Consider the following 21195-nt stretch of genomic DNA (forward strand, 5'->3'; position numbering starts at 1 on the left):
CCCAATAACCGTGCAAGGAAACTTCTATAGCAGTCCAGGGCACAGAGCACTGTGGGAGCGAGGAGCAGCACTCCGCCGCCAGCCTTCCAGCGTTCAGGCCCAGGAAGGAGCGAGGCAGTGGGCGGGGAAGACAGGCACGGGGAATCTGGGGACAGATAAAGGAAACTCGTGATGGGGCGAGGCTGGGCTGAAGAGAAACAGATTGGGGTAGAGCTGCAAAGGGAGGGGTCCGCTGGAAGGGGAGTGGGGAAGCCGGGAAGACAGAGAGAGATGGGAGGGCAGTGCGAGAAGAAAAGCAGGCTGGGGAAAGAAAGATTGGAATGCAGAAGGAACTTGGGGAAGGAGGAAGTCTTGAAGACCAGAAGGACCGAAGAGAAGGAAAATGGGGTTGCACTTGAGGTGGGGGGCAGGCCGCAGGAGGCAACAGGAGCCCAGGAGCCGGCGACGAAGAAACTCAGCGGCTAAAGCCAGCGTCAGGAGAAGTTGGGGACTGCGACAGGAGAGGCTGGGGCCTGCAGGGGAGCGCAGCAGCTTTTAGCATCGATCCAAACTCTAAAGACTCGTGGCCTTTGCCTGACCTCGAGGGTTGGGAATAGTCGCCTGTCTTTGTGGAGAGCGGTACCCCACGGAGAGAATGGGACTGTCCGGTGCTGGGCCCTGCGTCGGGCCCACCGCGAGGCTTCTCAGGCTCTGGGCTGGTCCCTGAGGGCAGCCAAGGACCCGCCTGGCGGTTGGGGCCGAGGAGAGAAGGTACCACCGCCCGGAGCCAGCGCAGCAGCCATCGGCAGGGGCGCCAGATCCCAGCTGTCTCTCGGGGGCGCCGCCGCCTCTGTCGCCTTCCTGGTTCCGGGCCTCTCAGTGCAGCGACTGGCGAGGACCTAGAGCCCGCGAGGCGCTGCGGGGCGACCGCTCCTCAGAGAGTGCTAGAGGTACACTGTGGCTGAGGGCAGGCCCACGCTCCCCAACCGCGGGACGGCGGCCCGCCCTCCCCAAGCCATTGCCTACGACCGGCTCTGCGACCTCCTCCCGGCCATCCCGCACGCGTCCCGCGGGGGCGCTGCGTCTTCCTGCTACACCGGCACACCGCGGCCCCTCTCCCCCACACCTCCTGCCCGCACCACCCGGCCTCTCCTCCCACCCTCCCCTCCCCTGCACTGCCCGGTCTCCCCTCCCCTCCCGGCGAGGGGCGGGAGGGGGCGTGGCAGGCCCGGGTTTGTGTGCTTGGGACCCGGCTCTTCGCACTCGGAATCTGCCCGAGGAGCCGGGCCCCAGCCGCTGTCCAGCCACTCCGTGCCCTTCGCGCCCAGCGCCGTCGCCGCCGCCTCTTGGGGAAACACGGCCACTTTCTCGCCATGGATACTCCCAGGGTCCTGCTCTGGGCCGTTTTCCTCATCAGTTTCCTGTGGGATTTGCCCGGTTTCCAGCAAGCTTCCATCTCCTCCTCGTCCTCCGCTGAGTTGGACTCCACCAAGGGCATAAGGAGCCGCAAGGAAGGAAAGATGCCGCGGGTGCCGAGAGAGAATGCCGCGGGTCGGACGCCCCAGGAGCTCCAGGAGCCCCAGTCGCAGCCGCAGGACGAGCCCCAGCGGCAATCGTCTCAGCAGACCCCGGCGCAGGAGCAGCCCGGCCGAGGTCCGCGCGTGGTGCCCCATGAGTACATGCTGTCAATCTACAGGACTTATTCCATTGCAGAGAAGCTGGGCATCAATGCCAGCTTTTTCCAGTCTTCCAAGTCGGCTAATACGATCACTAGCTTTGTAGACAGAGGACTAGGTAAGTGGCAAAGAAGACGCCCAAGTCCTCTCCGGCTGTAGCTCCGCAGCCAGAGTGCGGCTCCAGCTCTGGCAGGAAGCTACATTTATGAATTCCCTTCTCGCTCAGGACACCTCCCCCTTTCTTTTCTTTTCTAAATTGTTTTTCTAAAGCCCGAGTAAGTTTCTGAATGCGGCTGCAGATTTTGCTCCAGTTCACAATATTCCCTTCCGTCCTTCTTTCTTTCTTTCCTTCCTTCCCCGTCTTTTGCAGAAAGCATCGTGGTGGCCGCTCATCTGGTGGCTAGTGGAGGGCGCATAAAGGAAGGGAAGTGGTAGGCAGACAACCAGGGATGGAGAAGGGTCAGGGCGAGGAATGATGGACTCTGTACCTCGAGTCTCGGGTTGTGTAGGACGCGCAGCCCTAGGCCTGGACTACTGGGACCGACCAGGCAGGCCCCAGGGAACGAGTGAGCAATGGAAAGCTCAAAGCTCTAGTCGCTCCGGGAAAAGCCGGCCCCAGCTAGTCCAACCGTCGAGGGAGCCAGTCAGTTAGCTGTGTCCGGCTGTGCCGTGGTGCAGACGCCGCGTGGGTTTTCCGCGCGTCCCAGTGTGGGAATCATCAGCTGGTGTTCAGCCAGTCGCATGCCCAGAGGCTTCTACCATTTTTCTCCCTCCAGCGTCAAGCACCCAGAGGCTCTGAGCCTCTGGTTTCTGCAAAGGTAGTAGCAGCAAGTGGAAGGGCAGGCTGGGGGCAGGGTCCACTAAGCTTAGGGAGTTGTTGCTATTTAATGCACGTGGGTACACTTCTAAGCTCCTCTCTCTGCGCATCTAGGGCCCCCGCCCCACTTCGCCTCTGCCAAATCGGGTGCACAAGTGGGAGCCTGAGAAAATTCTTGCAACCCACTTCTTGCCACCATCGCAGGTCCTCAGCGTGTCAGTGCTTTCGAGGAAACCTCGTGGCCCACTCCCCATCACAAACTGGGGGAAATTCCACCGCTCCTAACAAGGAGAGACAATAATGCTTAGAGAGACAAGAAAGGAAGGGAGGAAAAGGAAAGGAAGGGAAAAGAGAAGAGCAAGGAGAAGCAAGAAATGAGAAGAGATTTAGGTAGCTATAGCTATCCATTCCCCAGACTTAATTTCGCTAAGGGTTCCGCTTCCAGGTGGATGAAAGTGGGACTGCCCAGGAACCCAGAGAGCCCTGGGCTTCCTGCAGAATAGCCTGTTCAACTACCTCAGTTATGGCTGCTTGAGTGCTCGCGCGTTCTTAAAGCTTTTCAAAGCTAGCTAACGGCTCTCAGTCCTACAGCGTCTTGAGCCCTTAACTTCTACCTTGCAGTTGCGTTCCTTGCGCACGGAGGTCCTGCCCACGCCGCGTGCGCGGCTGTAGCCCAGAGTCAGCGGGATTATGAGCTGCTGAAAGGTCCTGACGGCAAATTAACGCCATGTATTTTATGACGATTTTAGGTTTACGAAAGTCACTTTTGCAAAGGCACGTGGCTTCTTCTTAGTGCTGAAACTAGGTCCCCTGCCCGGGTACTGCTTGTCTGCATCCCCCTGCCACCCTACCTCCAAGTCCTCTAACTTTCCGCTTTTTCTACCTTGCCAAAGGAGAGGCCAAGAAAGCTAAAAGAAAACTAAAGAGGCCTTCCCTAAGGGAAAGAAATCCTGGAGGCCTAGGCTGGCCGGCAGTTGGGCGCTCTTTTTCTTTTCCCGGGAAGTGGCAAGAATCTTTGCTCCTCCCCACCCCCCAAGCACGCACCCCTGACTGGCTGGCTGTGTCCTGTGAGTTTGGCATTAGACCAAGGGACCCTGCCTATGGAGAACTTCTGAATTCAGGCAAGGGGGAAGAGGTGTCCCTTGTAGATATGAACTCTCTTCACCATATCTTGCCCTGCAGCCTCCCTGATCCCAGACCCTGGGGCACCGCTCTGTGAGCCACCGGGCGCGGGAGGTAGAGGACAGGATTGGTTTCGCGCCTGGGTTGGGGGGGGGGCTTCTGTTCCCGAGCCAAGGTCTCTAGGCCAGTCGGACAGAACCCCAGACGTCCGTCCAGCCTCAACCCCAGAAAACCATCAAGGGCTGGGGCTGCCAGAGGTCTGCCCTGGGTGGGAGATGCAGCCTGATTCCTGAAACCGCAACTTCAAAGACTGAGTCCCCTCCACTCCCCAGTTCCCAGAAAACGTGAAGAACCACAGCTAGTTCTCTAGGAAGGCGGTGCGGATTGTCGCATGCCTCGCGAAGGAGTGCGGAGCTGCGGGCCGGAGGGGAGCGCAGAGGAGGGGGTACATTGCTAGCTGCAGCCCTAGCTTGATAAAGGAAAAGCCTCACTTTCCCTCTCACTGATTTTGATTTGATGTGTCACCGGCGGTGACCTCGGGCTGGACCTTCCGGGGCTTGCTTAGCATCGGGCCCCTGATTGGAGTGTTTCAACTCAGCGATCTAATTGAGGGTGCATGTCATAACATATCAAACGGTGTCTAGTCTCCCGTGATGGAAGGGACCCGCTAGCCGCGCATCCCTGGCTCCTGGCGAGGACTTCCGCCGGTCTCACGCGGGGGTTCTTAAACGCGCCAAACCCTGCAACAACCCCTCCCCCAACCTAAGGATGGCAGGGCAAGGAGGAAAGAGCAGGGGCCAGCCTAGTACTGGGTCAGTTGTGTTGCCTCAGGGATGTTTAAATCGCTGAAGAGTGTGGCAGGCTTGGCTCTGAGGAGCAAGGGTCCCCCAAGGGGAGGAGCAAAGGAAAGGGAAGGAGCCCCAAAGCCGGTTTAAGAGGCATGAGTGACTCACAGTATTTGTCAAAAGCCTTCCTAACCTGGGAACCTAAGTTATACCTGAAGCCTGAGGTTGAGAATGGAAGAGATTAACTCTGTCCTCAATGAGTGAAAAGTGCTCTAGCTCAACTGAGATGTCACTGTACTATTCCACCTGCTGCTACCTCTTTCAACCTCCATGAGGAGACCTTATTACAAGATTAAAAAAAAAAAAAGTTCTTCCTTTTGGTTTGCTCTTTAAACATCTAAGGATAATAATGACGATCAAGATTTACTGAACTGTTGCTGTGGGGCAAGTACTCTGCTAAAATCTATTGTATGAATTATTACATTTAATTCTCACCTGATACTTCCCTGTTTTACAGATGAATTAAGGCAGAGATGTTAAGTAAGTTGATCAAGGTCACTCAGCTAGCTAGTGAGAGGAGAAAATTCATATAAGGTACTAAACTCTGAATACAAAACAGGGCACTATATGGCTAGGTAAGGGGAAAGAGGATTTTTTAAAGGATGGTGGCAAGAAGAAGTTAAAAAATGAGATTTTCTTTGTGGCCTAATATTCCACTCTAGTCTTTAAAAAACTAATTAGGAGTTCTCATGCAACATTAAATTTAAAGGTCTGAATTTGTGTTGTACCTGGCTTCTTCTTATATTTATTTTAACAGAGGCACAAAACTCATTAGATCCCTGATCTTTTTAAAATGCCTTTATTGTGCTTTAAACGTGAGTTTGGATTCTTAAAGATGAGAAAGCATGTGCCTGTATGTGTATCAGTGCAGGCAAAGGATCAGAATGGATCAATTGGATATAGCAAAATTACAGTTAGCTCATGAAATCACTCATTAAAAACGACATTAGTACTGGAGCCCCAGGCTCCCAATCCTGGGGCCTGGGAAAAACAGACAATTAGAACTTCTATGAAAGAATTCAGCTGGGCTGAGGGATGGAGAGAGAGAGAGAGAGAGAGAGAGAGAGAGAGAGAGAGAGAGAGAGACTTAGAACTGCAAGCTTATATAAGCACCATATAAGAAAAAAAAACTCTCAAGGATGAAGGAAACAAAATGAATATAAAAAGTATTGCTGAGTTAGATTTCCAGATGGCTTTGAAATGAGAATACTCTTTAATTTAAATTTTTGTTGTTGTTTTTACAACAATGGTCTTAAAAAGGAGCCAGTGAGGAATAGATAAAAACCAAAACGAAGTCGGAACATCCTTGAGGAAATTGACACCTAGAAACGACTCTCCGGAGATTCTGCTGCTAATTGCATGTTGACTTTTCCAGTTACCCCGTGGATCGTGATTATCAGGGGGTAGGGCAGGACAATGCTGAGGATAGGCCTTCTGCCCCGAGGACATTCAAAGACACATAGTTCCCTCCACGACTGAAGTTCGTCTAGTACATCATGTTTATGCAAAACAGCGGGTTTCTGGGTGGACCTGGGCCGCAGAATGGTGTAATCAACGTCGAAGCGCTTTTGTCGGGACCCTGTTGTCGTTGGCAAACGGAACATGAAATATAAGCAAGGAAGTATTTTAATGGGGACGGAGGGAATTCGCAACTGTTAATTATTTGGTGACCTTGTATTCGATTTGTTTGAGTCCCTTATAAAAACACTAATTCAGACCAGACGGCTAAGTGAGGAAGCCGGCAGAAGGTTCCAATCTAGGCTTTATTTCCCCGGAAAGAGGGAACAACCTTGGGAAAGTCTTGCTAAGTGTTCAAGTGTGTGCGTGTGAGAGCGCGCGGGCAGGATCCCCAGTGCGGAGTCTGTAAGGAAGTCCAGGTTCAAGACGCTCCTCCCGCCGGTGAACCACAGGGTTCTGGGGAAAGCCCTAGGGGGAAAGGGAGGAAGCCTTAAACTAGAAGTTTGTTCTGTTCCAGATAGAATGATTCTACCTTAAAGGCCACAAACCAACTCCTTGCCCATGGCCTTATTTGTATCAGTTATTGTCATCCCCATCCATAAGGCCATAAGAGACTCCTTACAAGGACAATCAAGAAGCTAAAAACACCTAGTGTCTTCTGCAGGGAGAAAGCAGGTTGCACCGGCATTCTTGGTGAGCCAGAGAGGCTAATCTGAGGAGGACATTGTGTGTTTTCCTCAACTGTGGAGGCTGTCAGGCCTCTGGGAGTTTGTGCAGTGGAGTTGCTGGTGGGGGAGGGGATCAACATTTCTGTACATTGAGAGAAAATAATTAAAATCCACCCAAGCCACATCCTACGGCAGGCCTTGTGACAACTACCCCCCCACCCCCCACCCAACAGATTCGGGACATGAAAACTCTCCTTTCTGGTCACAGAAGACGCATGCCGCCTGGATCCTCTGGGAATGCGGGGTGCTGCATTGATGGAGGCCCACGTATATAAAAAACTCCTGTTTTTCCTAGCAGGAGTCCTGGGGATACCAGCATGCATACCTCACCAATGGTGGTGCATCTTCCTGGGGGAGGTGGTGGGGAGGGAACGGAATGGAGAGGTTGGGGGCAGGGAGTATGTTAGAAATAGGGTAGAAGCCGAACTTTTGCTTCCTGCCAGGACTGCTGAATGCTTCGAACTACCCAGGGCAAATCAACAATAACTCCTGGTGGCTTTCAGCTAAAGTGAAAGGCATTAATTAGTTCGATAATCCTTCGAGTATTGAGTAATCTGGATCCAACAATGATTTCTTTAGATGAGAGGACAGAATTGAACCGAACCCTTGGGGTGTGGGAAGCTGAAATGTGTATCCATTTCACCCACTGCGTGGCATTCTCCCACTCTCTCCCCACGTCCTGTTTATTTTTAAGCTTAAAGTCTGTTAAATAGTATCTCCTGTTCATTGGAATTAATTAAGCAGGTCCTTGTGGGTGAACGGTGCCAAGGTTGCCGTCCTCTATCTTCTAGGACTGTCTGTTGGCACGCACTGCTGGAGGCCGACGGATAGGTACATTTGGAGTGAAGAGCTGCAGGATCTTGGAGCAGACCCGCCGCTTGCGGGCCGCGACCATTTCTGGAGGAGCGCGCGCTGCTCAGCCAGTGGCCGGGGAGCCTGGGGGCGGGGCCTGGTTTAAGGACCAGATAATGGGCGTGCAAGTGACGAGAGGGGCTGGCCTCTGGCACAAGTTGGTGCTGAGTTTGAGCAGAAGAGCCGAGGGTTGGCTTCGGGGTGGGGTGGGGTCATCCCAAAACAGCATAGGAGACTAGGGAAATCGGTGCGCCTGCGTTGCAAACCTGGCTTCCAGGCAAAGAGCCCCTTCCAGGCAAAGAGACCCTTCCCGACTTCCGCTTGGAAGCTCCTTCGGGAGAGAAATTGAAAAAAAATTCGAGGCTCCCGCCTACAGTTAACAGCAAGAATCTCATTTTGCCACTTTGTTTCGTTGTTTCGGAAGTCAGACCAAGATCCACCTCTCACGCGGGCTTGCCACGATTCTTTTCTTCTGAGTCTGGACCCAGTTCAGCACCTTAAAGAACACATCACTGCAGTTTCTCCTGCGCAGAACCACAAAGCGCTGAAAGCCCGACAGTCTGCCCACGACTGCATGCCAGGGTGAACCCCTCCCTCTATCTGCAACCTCGGTGCTGGTTGGGGAGGGCATCTTTTACTTTTTATCTGAAGTCTGCAAACCAAGCGACCGGGTCGTGTTCCAGCTCCGAAGGCGGCTATTGGACTGAGAAAACCTCCGCCCCCAGAGCCATTCTTACAGTGCCGGTGTTGCTCCCCTTGGCTACTTGTGGACCCTTCAAGGAAGTTCACCCTAGCAAATCACCTTGATCGGGCCCAGCACCTTATCCAGGGGCGGCGACCTGCGGAAACTCCTGGACGGAGCAGGCTGCTTGCATGAGGCAGCAAGGTGTGAGGGAGGGTTGGGGGACGAGCTTCTGATTGATTTTGATTTGCTGTGTTATCAAACGAATATTTGAGCCGCAATAGTCCAGAGCCCAGGGTTTGACCGCGATGAGACGACAGATGCCTGGGGCAGTGTCTTCGATCTTGGCTCTTCTTCTCTGGTTCTTCCGCCACCGCCCACCAAGAGAGCGAGAGCCCAGAAAATTTTCACCGGCAAAGTTCATAGAACTAGCGACAAAAGGTGCTGGTTGTATTCTGTGCTCAGGGAAAAGGTCTGTCCCTGGCCCTTGACGTCCGCCAAAAATCAGTGGGGTTGGAGTTGCCTCCTTGGAAAGCTTGCCAGTGGAGTTGGAGTTGCCTCCTTGGAAAGCTTGCTAGGGCTCCGCAGCGAACGCGTGCAGTTGTGTTTTCTTTTGTTTGGGAGCCAAGGTGCTCTTTCCCTTCTTTCCACCCAAGTTTCACATGTTTGCCTCAAGATGATCCTACCTTGATGGAATTTCTCCATGGGACCCAGACTACCAGAACCGCTTAGCCCACGGGGTCTACAAAGCCCAGGCTCATGGTGTGTAGGGTGCAGATCTACCAAGCCAGGGCTAGAAGATGGGAAAAGCAGAAATTCAGTGGAAGAGGACACGCCTTGAGCCTTTCTGGTCTTTGGAAAGACAGAAGAAGCTGAGGAATGGAATGCAGGCCAAGTATTTGGGGAAGGCACCGAGAAAGCCCGAGACCTGGAGAAAAGCTGGGCCAGTGAGTGTGTGGCGGTGAAGGAGTACAGACCCACCAAGACAATCTCCCTAGCTGACAAGCAGCAGGTTCCAATCTCACCACAGCGTGCTGCAGCCAAAGGGTCATTCATTTCTACACGTGCTGCCCCAACATGTCAGTGGCCTTTGTCAAGTGAGGATGAGGAACATCCTTTCCCTACCCAGGAAAGACTGTAGACCAGGCACCAGAAAAGTTGCCAAGAGAAGAGAGAGGAAGTCCAGGGCCACCCGGGGCTGCCCCTGCCCCTGCCCTCTAGTCTTATGAGTTAGTACATGGGCCAGCCTTGTTCCCCACACCCCAGGAGAAAACTTGCAGAAAGACCCAATCCTTAATGAGATAGGGTAGAGGTCCTTGGTCACCTGGCATTGTGGAAGGGACAGCGGTGTCAGAAATGTCCTGACAGGATTAAGAAGAATCAGTATAATAGGAGCAAGGCTGCAATCCAGATGAGCCTTGACCTTCACTGGACCTCCCCTGAGCAGGAAGAGCAGGAACAGGAAGCACCTGCTGCCTTCTTTGTCCATGATGCCCAGCAGTGCCTTACATCCATTCACTTCTGGATATCTTGTGGAGAGAACTGAATCACATCTCCTAAAGGAGACCAAGAAAAGGACAGCTCCACCTCTTCCTACCACGATGTTGGGTAGTTATAGTAATTTTGGCTGCATTTCTGGGGGTGTTCCATGAACTGTGACCCCTGGGTGCCTTGACTCTGACTTTTTCAATGATCCTGCAAGGGAGCAGTGGTTCTCCCACTTTACAGAGGAGACATATGAGTCTAGGATAGATTATGTAACCTAGCTAACCAATGTCACCAAGTCACTAGGTCACAGATCAGGATTGAAATTTTTGTCACTTAGTCAATTCCTATGCTCATTTCACATTGTCAGTAGTAACTAACACGTGTATAACTTCTCCAGAAATTACTCACACTTATCTCCTTTGCCCTGCCCAGTGGCCCCGTGAGCTGTAATTATAATTACCATTTTCTAAATGAGAAAATTCTTTCCTTCTAAGTTCTTTTTCAAAAGTCTTATTGTGAAATTTCTTCAATTCTGCTGATTAGGAAATGAGTGATTCTGCAGACCAGGGGAGAAGCCCTTCCTTCTTCCAGGCATGGGAAGTATGTAAGAGCTAAAACACTGAGGCACAGACATCAAGGGCTGGGACACGGAGAGCAGAGGCAGATACTGGAGCTAAGCTGCCAGCTCTACCACTTACTATCTTGGGCTAGTTTACTCTTTAGATTCCTATGTTTTTGTTTATAGTAATACGTTTTTTTCCAGAGGCAAGTTTTTGAAAAATATTTTTTTACTTTAATTGACACAACAATTGTACAATTTTATGGTGTATGGCATGAAATTTCAGTTGGTATATTCTGTGTGCCATGGCCAGATTATAGGTGATTTTGAAGATTAAAAGAATTTAGATCATGCCCAGCACATAGTGCTATATGGGTATTTGCTATTACAATTAGTAGGCTAGTAAGTCAAGCAAGAGTACTGGGTCAAGCAAGAACACTCTGGAAAGGGTGAACTGTATGGATTGCTCCCAAATTCTCCAATTTGGTGAGGATGCTTAGGAAATGGCCATTATTTCACAAGGCTGAGATCTTAATAGGGCCTGACTCAGGACTATGTCCATCCTCATGGGATACCTAGGAAATAATGGTATCCCAGGTGTACAGTAAATAGTTGAAGCACCGAGTACTCTGAGAGGTCTTGACTTTCCAGGGGTAGGGACTGGTGGTTCATTTTCACTCATCTCATACATTGGCTTGTTTTCCAACCTGATAATATCTCAGGGCAGTGCTGAAGTTGAGATACCTAGGGGAGAAATGACTCCAAACCTGGCCATGAATTCTGAGCTTGAAAGTCTTCCTTCTGCTAAAGAAAAGGGAGAAGGCTAGGGAAACCCAGCCCACCCAGTGTTGATTACATCTAGGATGAACACATCCTGTTTCCCCTTTCTTCTGTTCTACTGCCCAATCAGGACCCATGTAAAAAGATGTGACCTCAGGACTGGGGTTCCAGGTTTGAAATTGGGAACTTCAGCACTTCCCCTAAGTGTCCCTTACTAGTTGGGGGACAATGGGTGGGTTGAGATACCTCTAAGAGCTTCAGTTTCCTCATCTACAAATGAGTATAATGGTAAGATTGATCTCTAGGGGCTGGGGTTGTATCTCAGTGGTAGAGTGCTTGCCTAGTATGTGTAAGGCTCTGGGTTTGATTGTTAGCATTGCATATAAATAAATCTGATGATATATTAAAATATATATAATATATATATTAAAAACAAGAACTATCTCTGATGCTTGCAAGAAGGACTCAGTAAAAAATGCCCTAAAAAGCTCCCAGCATGTGTCTATTATGATGCTCAGTGATGCTGCTGTCTCTAAAATGAGGGAGTGGGGAAAGGCTTAGCAGCTAAGACCTCTGAGGTTTCCTTTGCAAAGATGAGTGATTATTCTCAACCCCCCATCCCAGTTTAGGTGTGTCGGGTGGGAAAGCCCGGAGTGTTCTGGGCTTTCTCAGGCTGAGCTGTTGCCTAGTCACAGGGTTTATGCCTCAGGGTATGTGGGTGGGAGGTGTGACTGTGTGGCTGATTAGGTCTGCTGGGTCTGTCCAGCCATCTGGTCAGTAGCTGCGTACATATCCCACTGATGTCTTGGGGGAAATGCAGTGCCTGCCCTTGTGTCCCCAAGTCTCCAACCAAAGGAAGTTTCAGGTTTTTGGAAACCCACTACTGACTGGCTCAGGGAGCAGTCTTCTACAGTAGGCACTTGGGCGGGGCCACCTCAGCAGTGCTGTGCAGTCTCCTTCCGGCTGCCCTGGGGCTGGGTTTCTGGGTATCTTCCTTTCTACTCTGATGTTTGCTTCTCTAGCTTCCTCCAGCCACATGCTGTGACCATGGACAGGTGCTCTAACCTTTCTAAGCCAATTTCTTCAGTTAACATGGGCACATTGGTATCTACCTTGTAGGTAATTAGTTCCTTTTTTGTTCCCTCACATGTTTTCTTCTTTAATCCTTTATAACCACCCCCCCTCCTTCTTTTTGGTACTGGGGATTGAACTCACGGGAGATTTACCACTGAACTACATCCCCACCCTTTTATTTATTTTTATTTTGGGACAAGGTCTCTGTAAGTTGTTTAGGGCAAGACCTGCTGAGGCTGGCCTTGAACTTGCTATGATCATCCTGTCTCAGCCTCCCAGGGTTACTGGGATTACAACCTGTGCCACCATGCCCTGCCAAATTTTGTATTTTTAACTTACATTCATTTTGCCTATTGGAAACATTGTACCCTCTGAACAAACTCTCTCTCCTATTTTGTTTATTTAATTATTATTTTTTTAAATTAAATGCACACCAGAACTGTATCTGTGGGGAGCTCTCAGCCTTTTACTAACTTGCTTTCCATGTTATGAAGGATTTTATTCAAATATGCCAGTGATTTGTTTCTTCCTTCTTTTCTTTCTCTCTTCCTCCTGTCTCTACTCACCTCCCAGGGAGAGAGGATACATAAATCCAGCAACTATAACTTGAAAGGTCACTATGTCTAATACTCAACAAACACTGAGTTAACTGAGGGTATGAGCTTTGTTGTAACAATTCGAATTAAAAGCAAAATACAAAACTCCCAGGATGTACTACTGATCATTTTCAATTTAAAGGCCCAAAGCTTAGGATTCATTTCCAGGATGTAAGTGCCACAGAGTTTGAAAAGGAAAGTGCAGTCTAGTTAAGGGAAGGGAGTTATTTTATGACATTACTCCTCATTTACATAGGACTTAGTGGGAGAGGTAGTTTTTGCAAGGCAGTGGGAAGGGCCAGGTTTCTGCACACAGGTGACCCATGGTACCTGGGCCAGCCTTGTGAAGCCGGGTCTGCAGGTAAAGTGTCTACAGGTTACAGAGCATGGTGATGCATACACTCCCCAGGGCAAGGCCTCCTCTGGACTATTTCTGTGATGCATGGCTCCAGAGCAGGTTCAGGCAGGTGGGGAATGTGGTCTGTAGGGGATCTGTGTAGAGCAGCCACCTTCAGGGACCCTCTGTTTAGGGGTTAGAGGTTCTAGAGACCTAGTGAGAGATGATATGATTGAAAGGATTTTAAAAATATGAAGGTGGCTGTGGGGTCCAGGAAAGAGCTGAGAGAGATAGTGACTAGGTCTAGTGATACCAGCTTAAGACCCTGCTTTTGGCTCAGTGCTTTAGAGGACCTTGTTTTTTTCCCTTCCTTCAATGATACCCCTCCCTATGTGGTGTCCTATAGAGCAGGGAATCTAAGAAGCCTAGGAGACATACCCTCCCACACTAGTGGCTCTCAAAGTGGGATTCCCTGGACCTGCAGAATCAGCACCACCTTGGGGCTCATTAGAAATGTACCTCAAACCTCTGGGGCCTGAGATAATTAGCATTTCTAATGTTTCTCTGTGATTGTGTTGTAGATGTAGGGACCATTGCAGGATTAGCAGCTTTGAAAGCCAATATTCTAGACCAATCTCTAGATACTTGGGCTACAAAATGCTTGCACAAATATCCCTGAGACCACTTCCAATACCTGGAGGGCTTCTTTAGCAGGTCTATCCTCCCAAGAGAGAACCATACCACTGTTGTGTATGTGTGTCTGTTGAGCTGGGATGCAGAGATCTGTGGGCTAAGGGTCCACATGCATGTAGGTGAGGTCCCTGGAAGTGTGGGATGCTACTGGAATGGGAAGAGTCAGGAACAGGATGGAAGTGGAAGGCTCCATTTGCATTCCTCTCAGTGTCTTTGAAAGGGTAAATGTGGGCTGGTCTTGCTAGAAAGATTATTAGAAATCCCAAGGTGGTAGAATCAGTAAGTGCCTTTTGCTACAGATGCTTGCCTCAGTTTTGATTCGACCACGCACTAACCATTTATCAGCCCACACTTTTTAAAAAATGATAATAAAAGCAAGCTGATCTGTCCATGTTGCACGGGAGAGAAATTATCTCTGACCAATGCTCTCCAGTTGGTGACAGACTATCTCAAGAGTTTTGTAAACAGAGATGGAAATGACTTCCTAAGGGAGGTCAGGTTTGTTCCTATCATGTAATGCAAATATCGTTTGGATTGTGTTCTCCTTCCCTAAAACTCTGGCCACTATTGGCTGCCTCTAGATTCCAATACCTGGACTACAGTGATGAGGCACTGGGGCTTAGGGACTAAAAATTCCAACTCTGGAACTAAATAGACTGAAAAATGGATCTCAGCATCACCATATCCTGACTTTGGATAATTAATTTCTTAAAGACTTGGTTTTCCCATCTGTAGTATGAGAACCATACAAATACCTTATACAACATAATACCTTATAAAACTGAAGTTAATAAAGTAACAATTAGAATCATGCCAGTCCTCACAACATTTAACTTGTACAGCAAATGCCTGAGGGTTGTCCCTGTCATCACAGCCCTCACTGGTGGGTTTAGGGGGGAGGTATGGAAGTGAAGTCTATGGCAATAGATCCAGAAATCTGGGCAATGGCTAAGCATAGTCAGTCACAGGTTTCTCTTAAGAAGAAAGTATGCTGAATTCCCCCTGATGTTAATGTGACCCTGGCTGGTTTGAAGGTCTTGGCTTCCATAAATCAACTGCCTCTAGCAGCTTTTCCCTTTTCACCTCTCTTACCCTTCCCGCAGCTCTGTCTCAGGTCAGGGCATGTGTGTTAGAGAGGGGCATCGGGTCCTGCAGTCAGCCCAGAGTGCTGACTGGGTGTGGCTGAGGCTCCAGAGCCCATGGCCCTGGGCTACATCTGGACAGGCAGTGAGGGTCGGATCAGGACCCAGTGACACTTTTACTATTGAAATCAACCCAAACTTTACTAGCTTCTGGGGAAAGCTAGGGGCTTTGGGGATTTTTGTATTTGCTGGGTTGTAAATATTTTATGGGAAGGCAGCCCAGGAAAATCTGGTTAGCTTTCCGCTTTGCACATTGAAGTGGGTTGGCTTCATGCACAAATGTGTCAAAAAGGAGTCCAATTTTGTCTTGGTTCAGAAAAATTTACCTTGGATTTTTAAAGCCTGCTGCCCTCTATATGTCCCAAATTTCTTTTTCTCACTTGTAACAACAATAACAACAACAAATTGTCTTCAGGTCTAGCTGCAAACCAAGGAAAATTCATATTGGGTGTAAGGAAAGGAAGGGGGGGATATCACTCTGTGTGTGTGTGTGTGTGTGTGTGTGTGTGTGTGTGTGTATGTGTAATTGTACATGGTTAAGGTTTTCTTCTTCCATGTATATCTATTTCTCATTGACTGAAGGTACTTCTCAATGAATATCTAGTGTGCATGTTGGTTTACTCCCTCCCACCCCAGCCATATTTTTGAAAGCCTCACTACTTTTATTTGTTGGTAAGGAAGGAAGGAAGAAATGAAAGAAAGAGAAGAAAGCAGCTCTTCCTCTGTCTGCAATGTTTTGGGCCTAAATGCCTCAGCAAAACTGCCCGATGGCAGCAACGTGACCCTGAACTTGGGGAGGGGGGGGCATCTGCAGTTAGGATTGCATCTTTAAATCACCTTGGAAATTAAAAAGAAAAGAAAAGCTGTCAACAAACATTCAAGAACCACACTCCCAGGACCTATCTTTAGATAAGGGGTTCAATTAGCTGGAGCAAGGTGGAGCACTGGTACTTTTAAAATTCTCCAGAAGATTCTAATTGAGCAACCAGTTTGAGAACCTTTCCCTGTAAAGTTTCACACTACTGACCAGCGTGTACTCTAGGTCATCCAGGGGTCCAGGTGATGTGTGGAGCAAGATGCAAGTGAGGGTTGCAACCCCTTTGGCCTGGCCAAATGAGGAGGGGTATTGGGAAAGACAAAGAAATAAATATAAACTGGGTAATTTTACATAATGCTAAACGTAAGGTAATAAACCAAGCCCTGGGATAGTGACCAAAAGAAACTACTTTAGATTAAGGTGGTCTGGGATGGCTTCTAGGAGGAGGTGACATTTGAGATATGAATGACAAGGAGAACAGCGGTGGGAGAGGAGGACTGGGGAGGAAGCACAGCCCAGACTTGCGACCACAAAGGGCACATTAGTGGTTACGCAGCCTCTTGGGGAGAAAACCTGGGAGGCCGCTGCCTCAGCCAGATTGCCAGTAGCCACTGACTTCTGCCCTGGGAGCTCAAAGCTGACTAGGAGGAGGGGGCTAGTCCTGGTGTGTCCCCTTCCCATGCCGTGCACGGTTGGGGCGGGAAACCGGGGAGCCGCCCGGGTCAGTTTAGCTGGACTGCCCTCTCCCCGCCTTCTTCCTCCTGGGGACGGCCAGGGAGCACCGGGCTGATCTCCCCCTTAAGTGAAACTGACTGTAATTATTTTTTATCTCGCAGACGATCTCTCGCACACTCCTCTCCGGAGACAGAAGTATTTGTTTGATGTGTCCACGCTCTCAGACAAAGAAGAGCTGGTGGGCGCAGAGCTGCGGCTCTATCGCCAGGCGCCCGCAGCGCCCTGGGGGCCTCCCTCAGGGCCACTCCACTTGCAGCTCTTCCCTTGCCTGTCGCCCCTGCTGTTGGACTCGAGGACCCTAGACCCGCAGGGGGCGCCCCCGGCCGGCTGGGAGGTCTTCGACGTGTGGCAGGGCCTGCGCCACCAGCCTTGGAAGCAGCTGTGCTTGGAGCTGCGGGCCGCGTGGGGCGAGCCAGACATCGGGGAGGTGGAGTCGCGCCCTCGGGGACCCCAGCAACCGCCGCCCCCGGACCTGCGGAGTCTGGGCTTCGGCCGGAGGGTGCGGTCCCCACAGGAGCGCGCCCTGCTCGTGGTGTTCACCAGATCCCAGCGCAAGAACCTGTTCGCTGAGATGCGCGAACAGCTGGGCTCCGCTGAGGCTGCGGGTCCCGGCGCGGGCGCCGAGGGCTCGTGGCCACCGCCGTCGGGCGCCCCGGACGCCGGGCCTTGGCTGCCCTCGCCCGGTCGGCGGCGGCGGCGCACGGCCTTCGCCAGCCGTCACGGCAAACGGCACGGCAAGAAGTCGAGGCTACGCTGCAGTAAGAAGCCCTTGCACGTGAACTTCAAGGAGCTGGGCTGGGACGACTGGATTATCGCGCCCCTAGAGTACGAGGCTTATCATTGCGAGGGCGTGTGCGACTTCCCGCTGCGCTCGCACCTGGAGCCCACCAACCACGCCATCATCCAGACTCTGATGAACTCCATGGATCCCGGCTCCACCCCACCCAGCTGCTGCGTGCCCACCAAATTGACTCCCATCAGCATTCTGTACATCGACGCGGGCAATAATGTGGTCTACAAGCAGTATGAGGACATGGTAGTGGAGTCGTGCGGCTGCAGGTAGCGGTGCCTTTCCTGCCGCCTTGGCCCGGGACGCAGGGGAGGCCTGACTGCAGAGAGCAGGAGGAGGAAGCTGGCCTTGGAGGAGGCTGCTGGGTGGGGTGGGGGACAGCCTGGACGCGAGAGCGAGAGCGGGTGCAAGAGAGAAGGGAGGGAGCACAGCTTTCCCAGAAACTTCCACCTGCCAGCCCAGAGGGAGATATGGATTTTCACACCTTGCCTGGCCACCCTGGAAAAACAAGCCAAGGAGTTTATTTGTGTTATTGTTGTTGTTTCTCTTTATTATTGTGGCTTTGGATTTCCTTGTGTTTCTCCCAGGTTTTGATAGGAGGTAGGGGGAGGGGAGATGCATACCCATTTCTCAATTGCTCCATGGATTGAAAAGAATAATAGTTTAAAAAGGGAAACTGGAAGGAAGAATCACCCACCTTTGAACATATCTTGGTTTGGTTGTTTCTACTTTTGTAAAGAAGGTGGGGGTCTTTCCAGCCATGTCACAGCCCATGCCTTGTGACCTCCCAAACAGAAGGTTTTAGGGAATTGGCAAATGGAATAAGAAAGTCAGAAAGGGTTCTGCCTTGAGTGGAGCTTTGAGAGTGGTTGACCCAAGCGACTTCTTCACTCCCTTGTATATTCCCATGAATTTACCAGTTCTGCCCTGGCCTCTTCCAGCACTGGGCATTGGGTACCTCCATCTCACTCCTGAGGGCTCAGGTCACTGGATGTCTTTACTGTTGCTTTTTCTGGTGGGGGGAAAAGGGAGCTGGTATGGATGGAATGACAAGAATTAGTCCATATGGAACCCCCTGAAGGATAATGAGAAACCACAAGGCCTTCCTCTGACAGGGCTGACACCAAGGTCCATTAGCCCAGGCTGGAGGTAGCCCACCCAAAAGCTCTTGGTGATGTCTGTTTCTAATTGATTTCTTTAAAACAGAATTTACCGAAATTCAAACATTTCCTTCTAAGGGGAAGGTGATTTCCTAATTAAAAAAAAAAAGTAGGTAGGGGTGGAGAACTGTATTATTAATGTAAGAAGCACAGAGGAGGGGGAAATAACCCAAGAAGTACAAGGGCTACATGGGGAGGGGAGATGGTTGGCCCCACAGGAGGATGGGATAAAGGGCCAGGCCTGGAGCAGGGAAGGAAAGGATGAAAGGGGACGAGACCCCCTGTCTCTGAAGTTTCTTAACATCTATGTTCCCTCCCCTCTCTCTGACATTCCTAAAAGATTACCAGCCAGCAATCGCCCAGGGCTCCCCCAAAAGAATTGTTTTAGATTGTAATTACCAGTTAGGCAATGTTTTTAAAACTTAGTAATGAGAAACTGTGAAAAGAGCCAAGTGTTACATTGAGCTTGGGGTGGGAGATTGGGGAACAGGCTGTAAAGGAGGGAGGCAGGGGTGGAATTCATCTTCCGGAAGGAAGCAGGAGAGAGCACACAGAGAAACTGAAATACCCATTCCCAGGTAGTCAAAACCGTGAACTTCCCCCCAGCCTGCCCAGTACTATTTTCAAATACTGCCCCTGAGAAGGCCCTTTGAAGAGTGAGCTCCTCATCTTTGACCATGAAATGGTTTAAATGGGGGAACTTGTACCAACTATTAAAGAACGTTTGGGGTTATCCTAAGTGGTTTGCTCTCTCCCCATTTAAACCTGTTGCTTATTTGGTTCAGAGAACTACAAACTGTCCAAGAATGGGTGAGAATGATAATAAATGCTAATATAAAACGCTAAGAAAATAAAAAAAGGACTTGGCCAGGAGAAATAATTTAAAATGCACATTTGCTTTGGATGCACTGTTGTTCTGATAAGGCTGTATATATTTGTTTATTTAAGGTGACTGAAAGTGCAAAGAGGAAATGGACAGCATGCAATTCATCTTAATGTACAAAACGTTATATGCACTCAAATGTTATAATTTCTAATATTTTTAAAGTTTATATTCGAGTTGTACAAAGTTAAGCATTAATCAGATATTTCATTCTTTCATAAAGTTATCATTTTCTTAAATATTATTACAAAATTTTAAGTCTGTCTAATGGAGAGTTTTCTTTTAAACTGTCTACCTCACTATAATACAAATATTTACAACACTAAAGTTACCAGAGGTCAATTAATATTCAAAACATTTTTATAGTACACCTTTCCTGGATGATATACAATCTGATTAATACTATATTATTAAACTCATTTCCCCCTTAATAACTCAGCCTGGTTTATATGCATCTGTTTACAGAAGTCATTTTCTCAAGAAATTATTGTCCATAGTGTTTTGTTCCAGTGTGGGGACTGAACATTTGAAAAAGCTCTGATTGTTTTAAAATTCATAATTTGGATCATTATACTTTACCTTCTTAACTTTGCAATGACTCTGTTTACTTTTATTTTTGGTACTGGGGATTGAAATCAGGGGTGCTTCACTATTGAGTCACATTCCCAGCTTTTCATTTTGAGACACGGTCTAGGTAAGCTGCTAAGTTGCTGAGGCTGGCTTTTGAACTTGTGATCCTTCTGCCTCAGTCTCCGGTGCTGCTGGGATTAAAGGTGTTTACCACCATGCCCAGCTGTAATGATTTTTAGAAAATAAAGTGTTCCTTCACCAGGTGAAAGCCAAATCCTGGTCATTCATTAGACCATGTTCATAAACCGATGCTTCATTCCAGCATCTCGAGAGAATCCAAATAGGCATTGGATTATTTCCTGGTATCTTTTTGAACCCAGGGCATCCTGCTTTTGAGGTATAAGCAATACCACCCCCATCCTTCTTAAGTTTCTTTAATTACTGATTACTCTTTATGTGTATGTCATACTGCAAGCAGAAGATAGAAGGTGTTTTTCTGTTTGTACTTGCTGTAAATTGGGGAATGTTTGTACTAGCCCAAGTCTGAGAACTCACCACATGTCAGGCAGAGTGTTATGTACATGTATTATCTCATTTAACTCCATTTCACTGTTGAGAAAACTGAGGTGCAGAAAACTTAAGTAACCTACTGGTGATCATCTAGCCAGGCAGTGGTAGTTCTCATTCAAACTCAGTTCTATAGCCTCAGGATTTAATGTCTACACAATTTTGTCCCAGGTCATTTATTTGCTGATTGGATCCTAGGTGCCAGCATGAGCAATTTGCTGTTATTCACAATTTCCAGGAATAAACCACTGGTGGATGAAGGGGGAACTGCCACAGGGGCCACTGACATTGCCTGCAGCCTTCGAATTGTTACTGCTGTGATAAGGGGCAGCTGGAGGGATCAGGGATGAAGCTCAGTGGTAGGGTGCCCTGAGTTCAATTCCTGCATTAAAAAAAAAAAATCCCAGTGGCTTGGGGCCTAAGGTAGGAGATTTGTGAGTTCAAAGCCAAACTCAGCAACTTAGCGAGGCCCTAAGCAAGTTAGCAAGGCCCTAAGCAACTCAGCAAGACCTATCTCTAAATAAAATATAAAGAAAGTGCTGGGGATGAGACTCAGTGGTTGAATGCCCCAGAGTTCAATCTGTGGTACAAACAAATGAATAAATAAAATAAAATAAAATGATGGGTAGTTGGAAAGTGGGTGTGGGTTGCACAACTCCATGAGTTCTTAGCTTTTGGTTTTTAGGCTTTGGCAGTTTCTCTACACTTTGTAGGAACTGCCTTGGGTGTCCCATGGTTATCAAAATAATGTTTAATTTACAAACAGGATATGTTTCAAAAGGTTGGTTGAAAATTGTCTTTTTAGAACTGAGAAACATTGTCCCAGAGAAACAGTTCTTAGTTGA

General features: G+C 49.2%; 1 protein-coding gene across 1 annotated transcript; it reads left to right on the plus strand.

Moving 5' to 3' along the window:
• The first annotated feature begins 251 nt into the window (after positions 1-251).
• Positions 252-20972, plus strand: Gdf6 (growth differentiation factor 6). The gene is made up of 2 exons (XM_005316326.4): positions 252-1773; positions 16482-20972. The coding sequence occupies exons 1-2, from the start codon at positions 1353-1355 to the stop codon at positions 17441-17443; spliced, it is 1383 nt and encodes a 460-aa protein (XP_005316383.1). The 5' UTR covers positions 252-1352; the 3' UTR covers positions 17444-20972.
• Positions 20973-21195: the final 223 nt, after the last annotated feature.

This window comes from Ictidomys tridecemlineatus, chromosome 7 (assembly GCF_052094955.1).
Source record: "Ictidomys tridecemlineatus isolate mIctTri1 chromosome 7, mIctTri1.hap1, whole genome shotgun sequence".
Taxonomy (NCBI): domain Eukaryota; kingdom Metazoa; phylum Chordata; class Mammalia; order Rodentia; family Sciuridae; genus Ictidomys; species Ictidomys tridecemlineatus.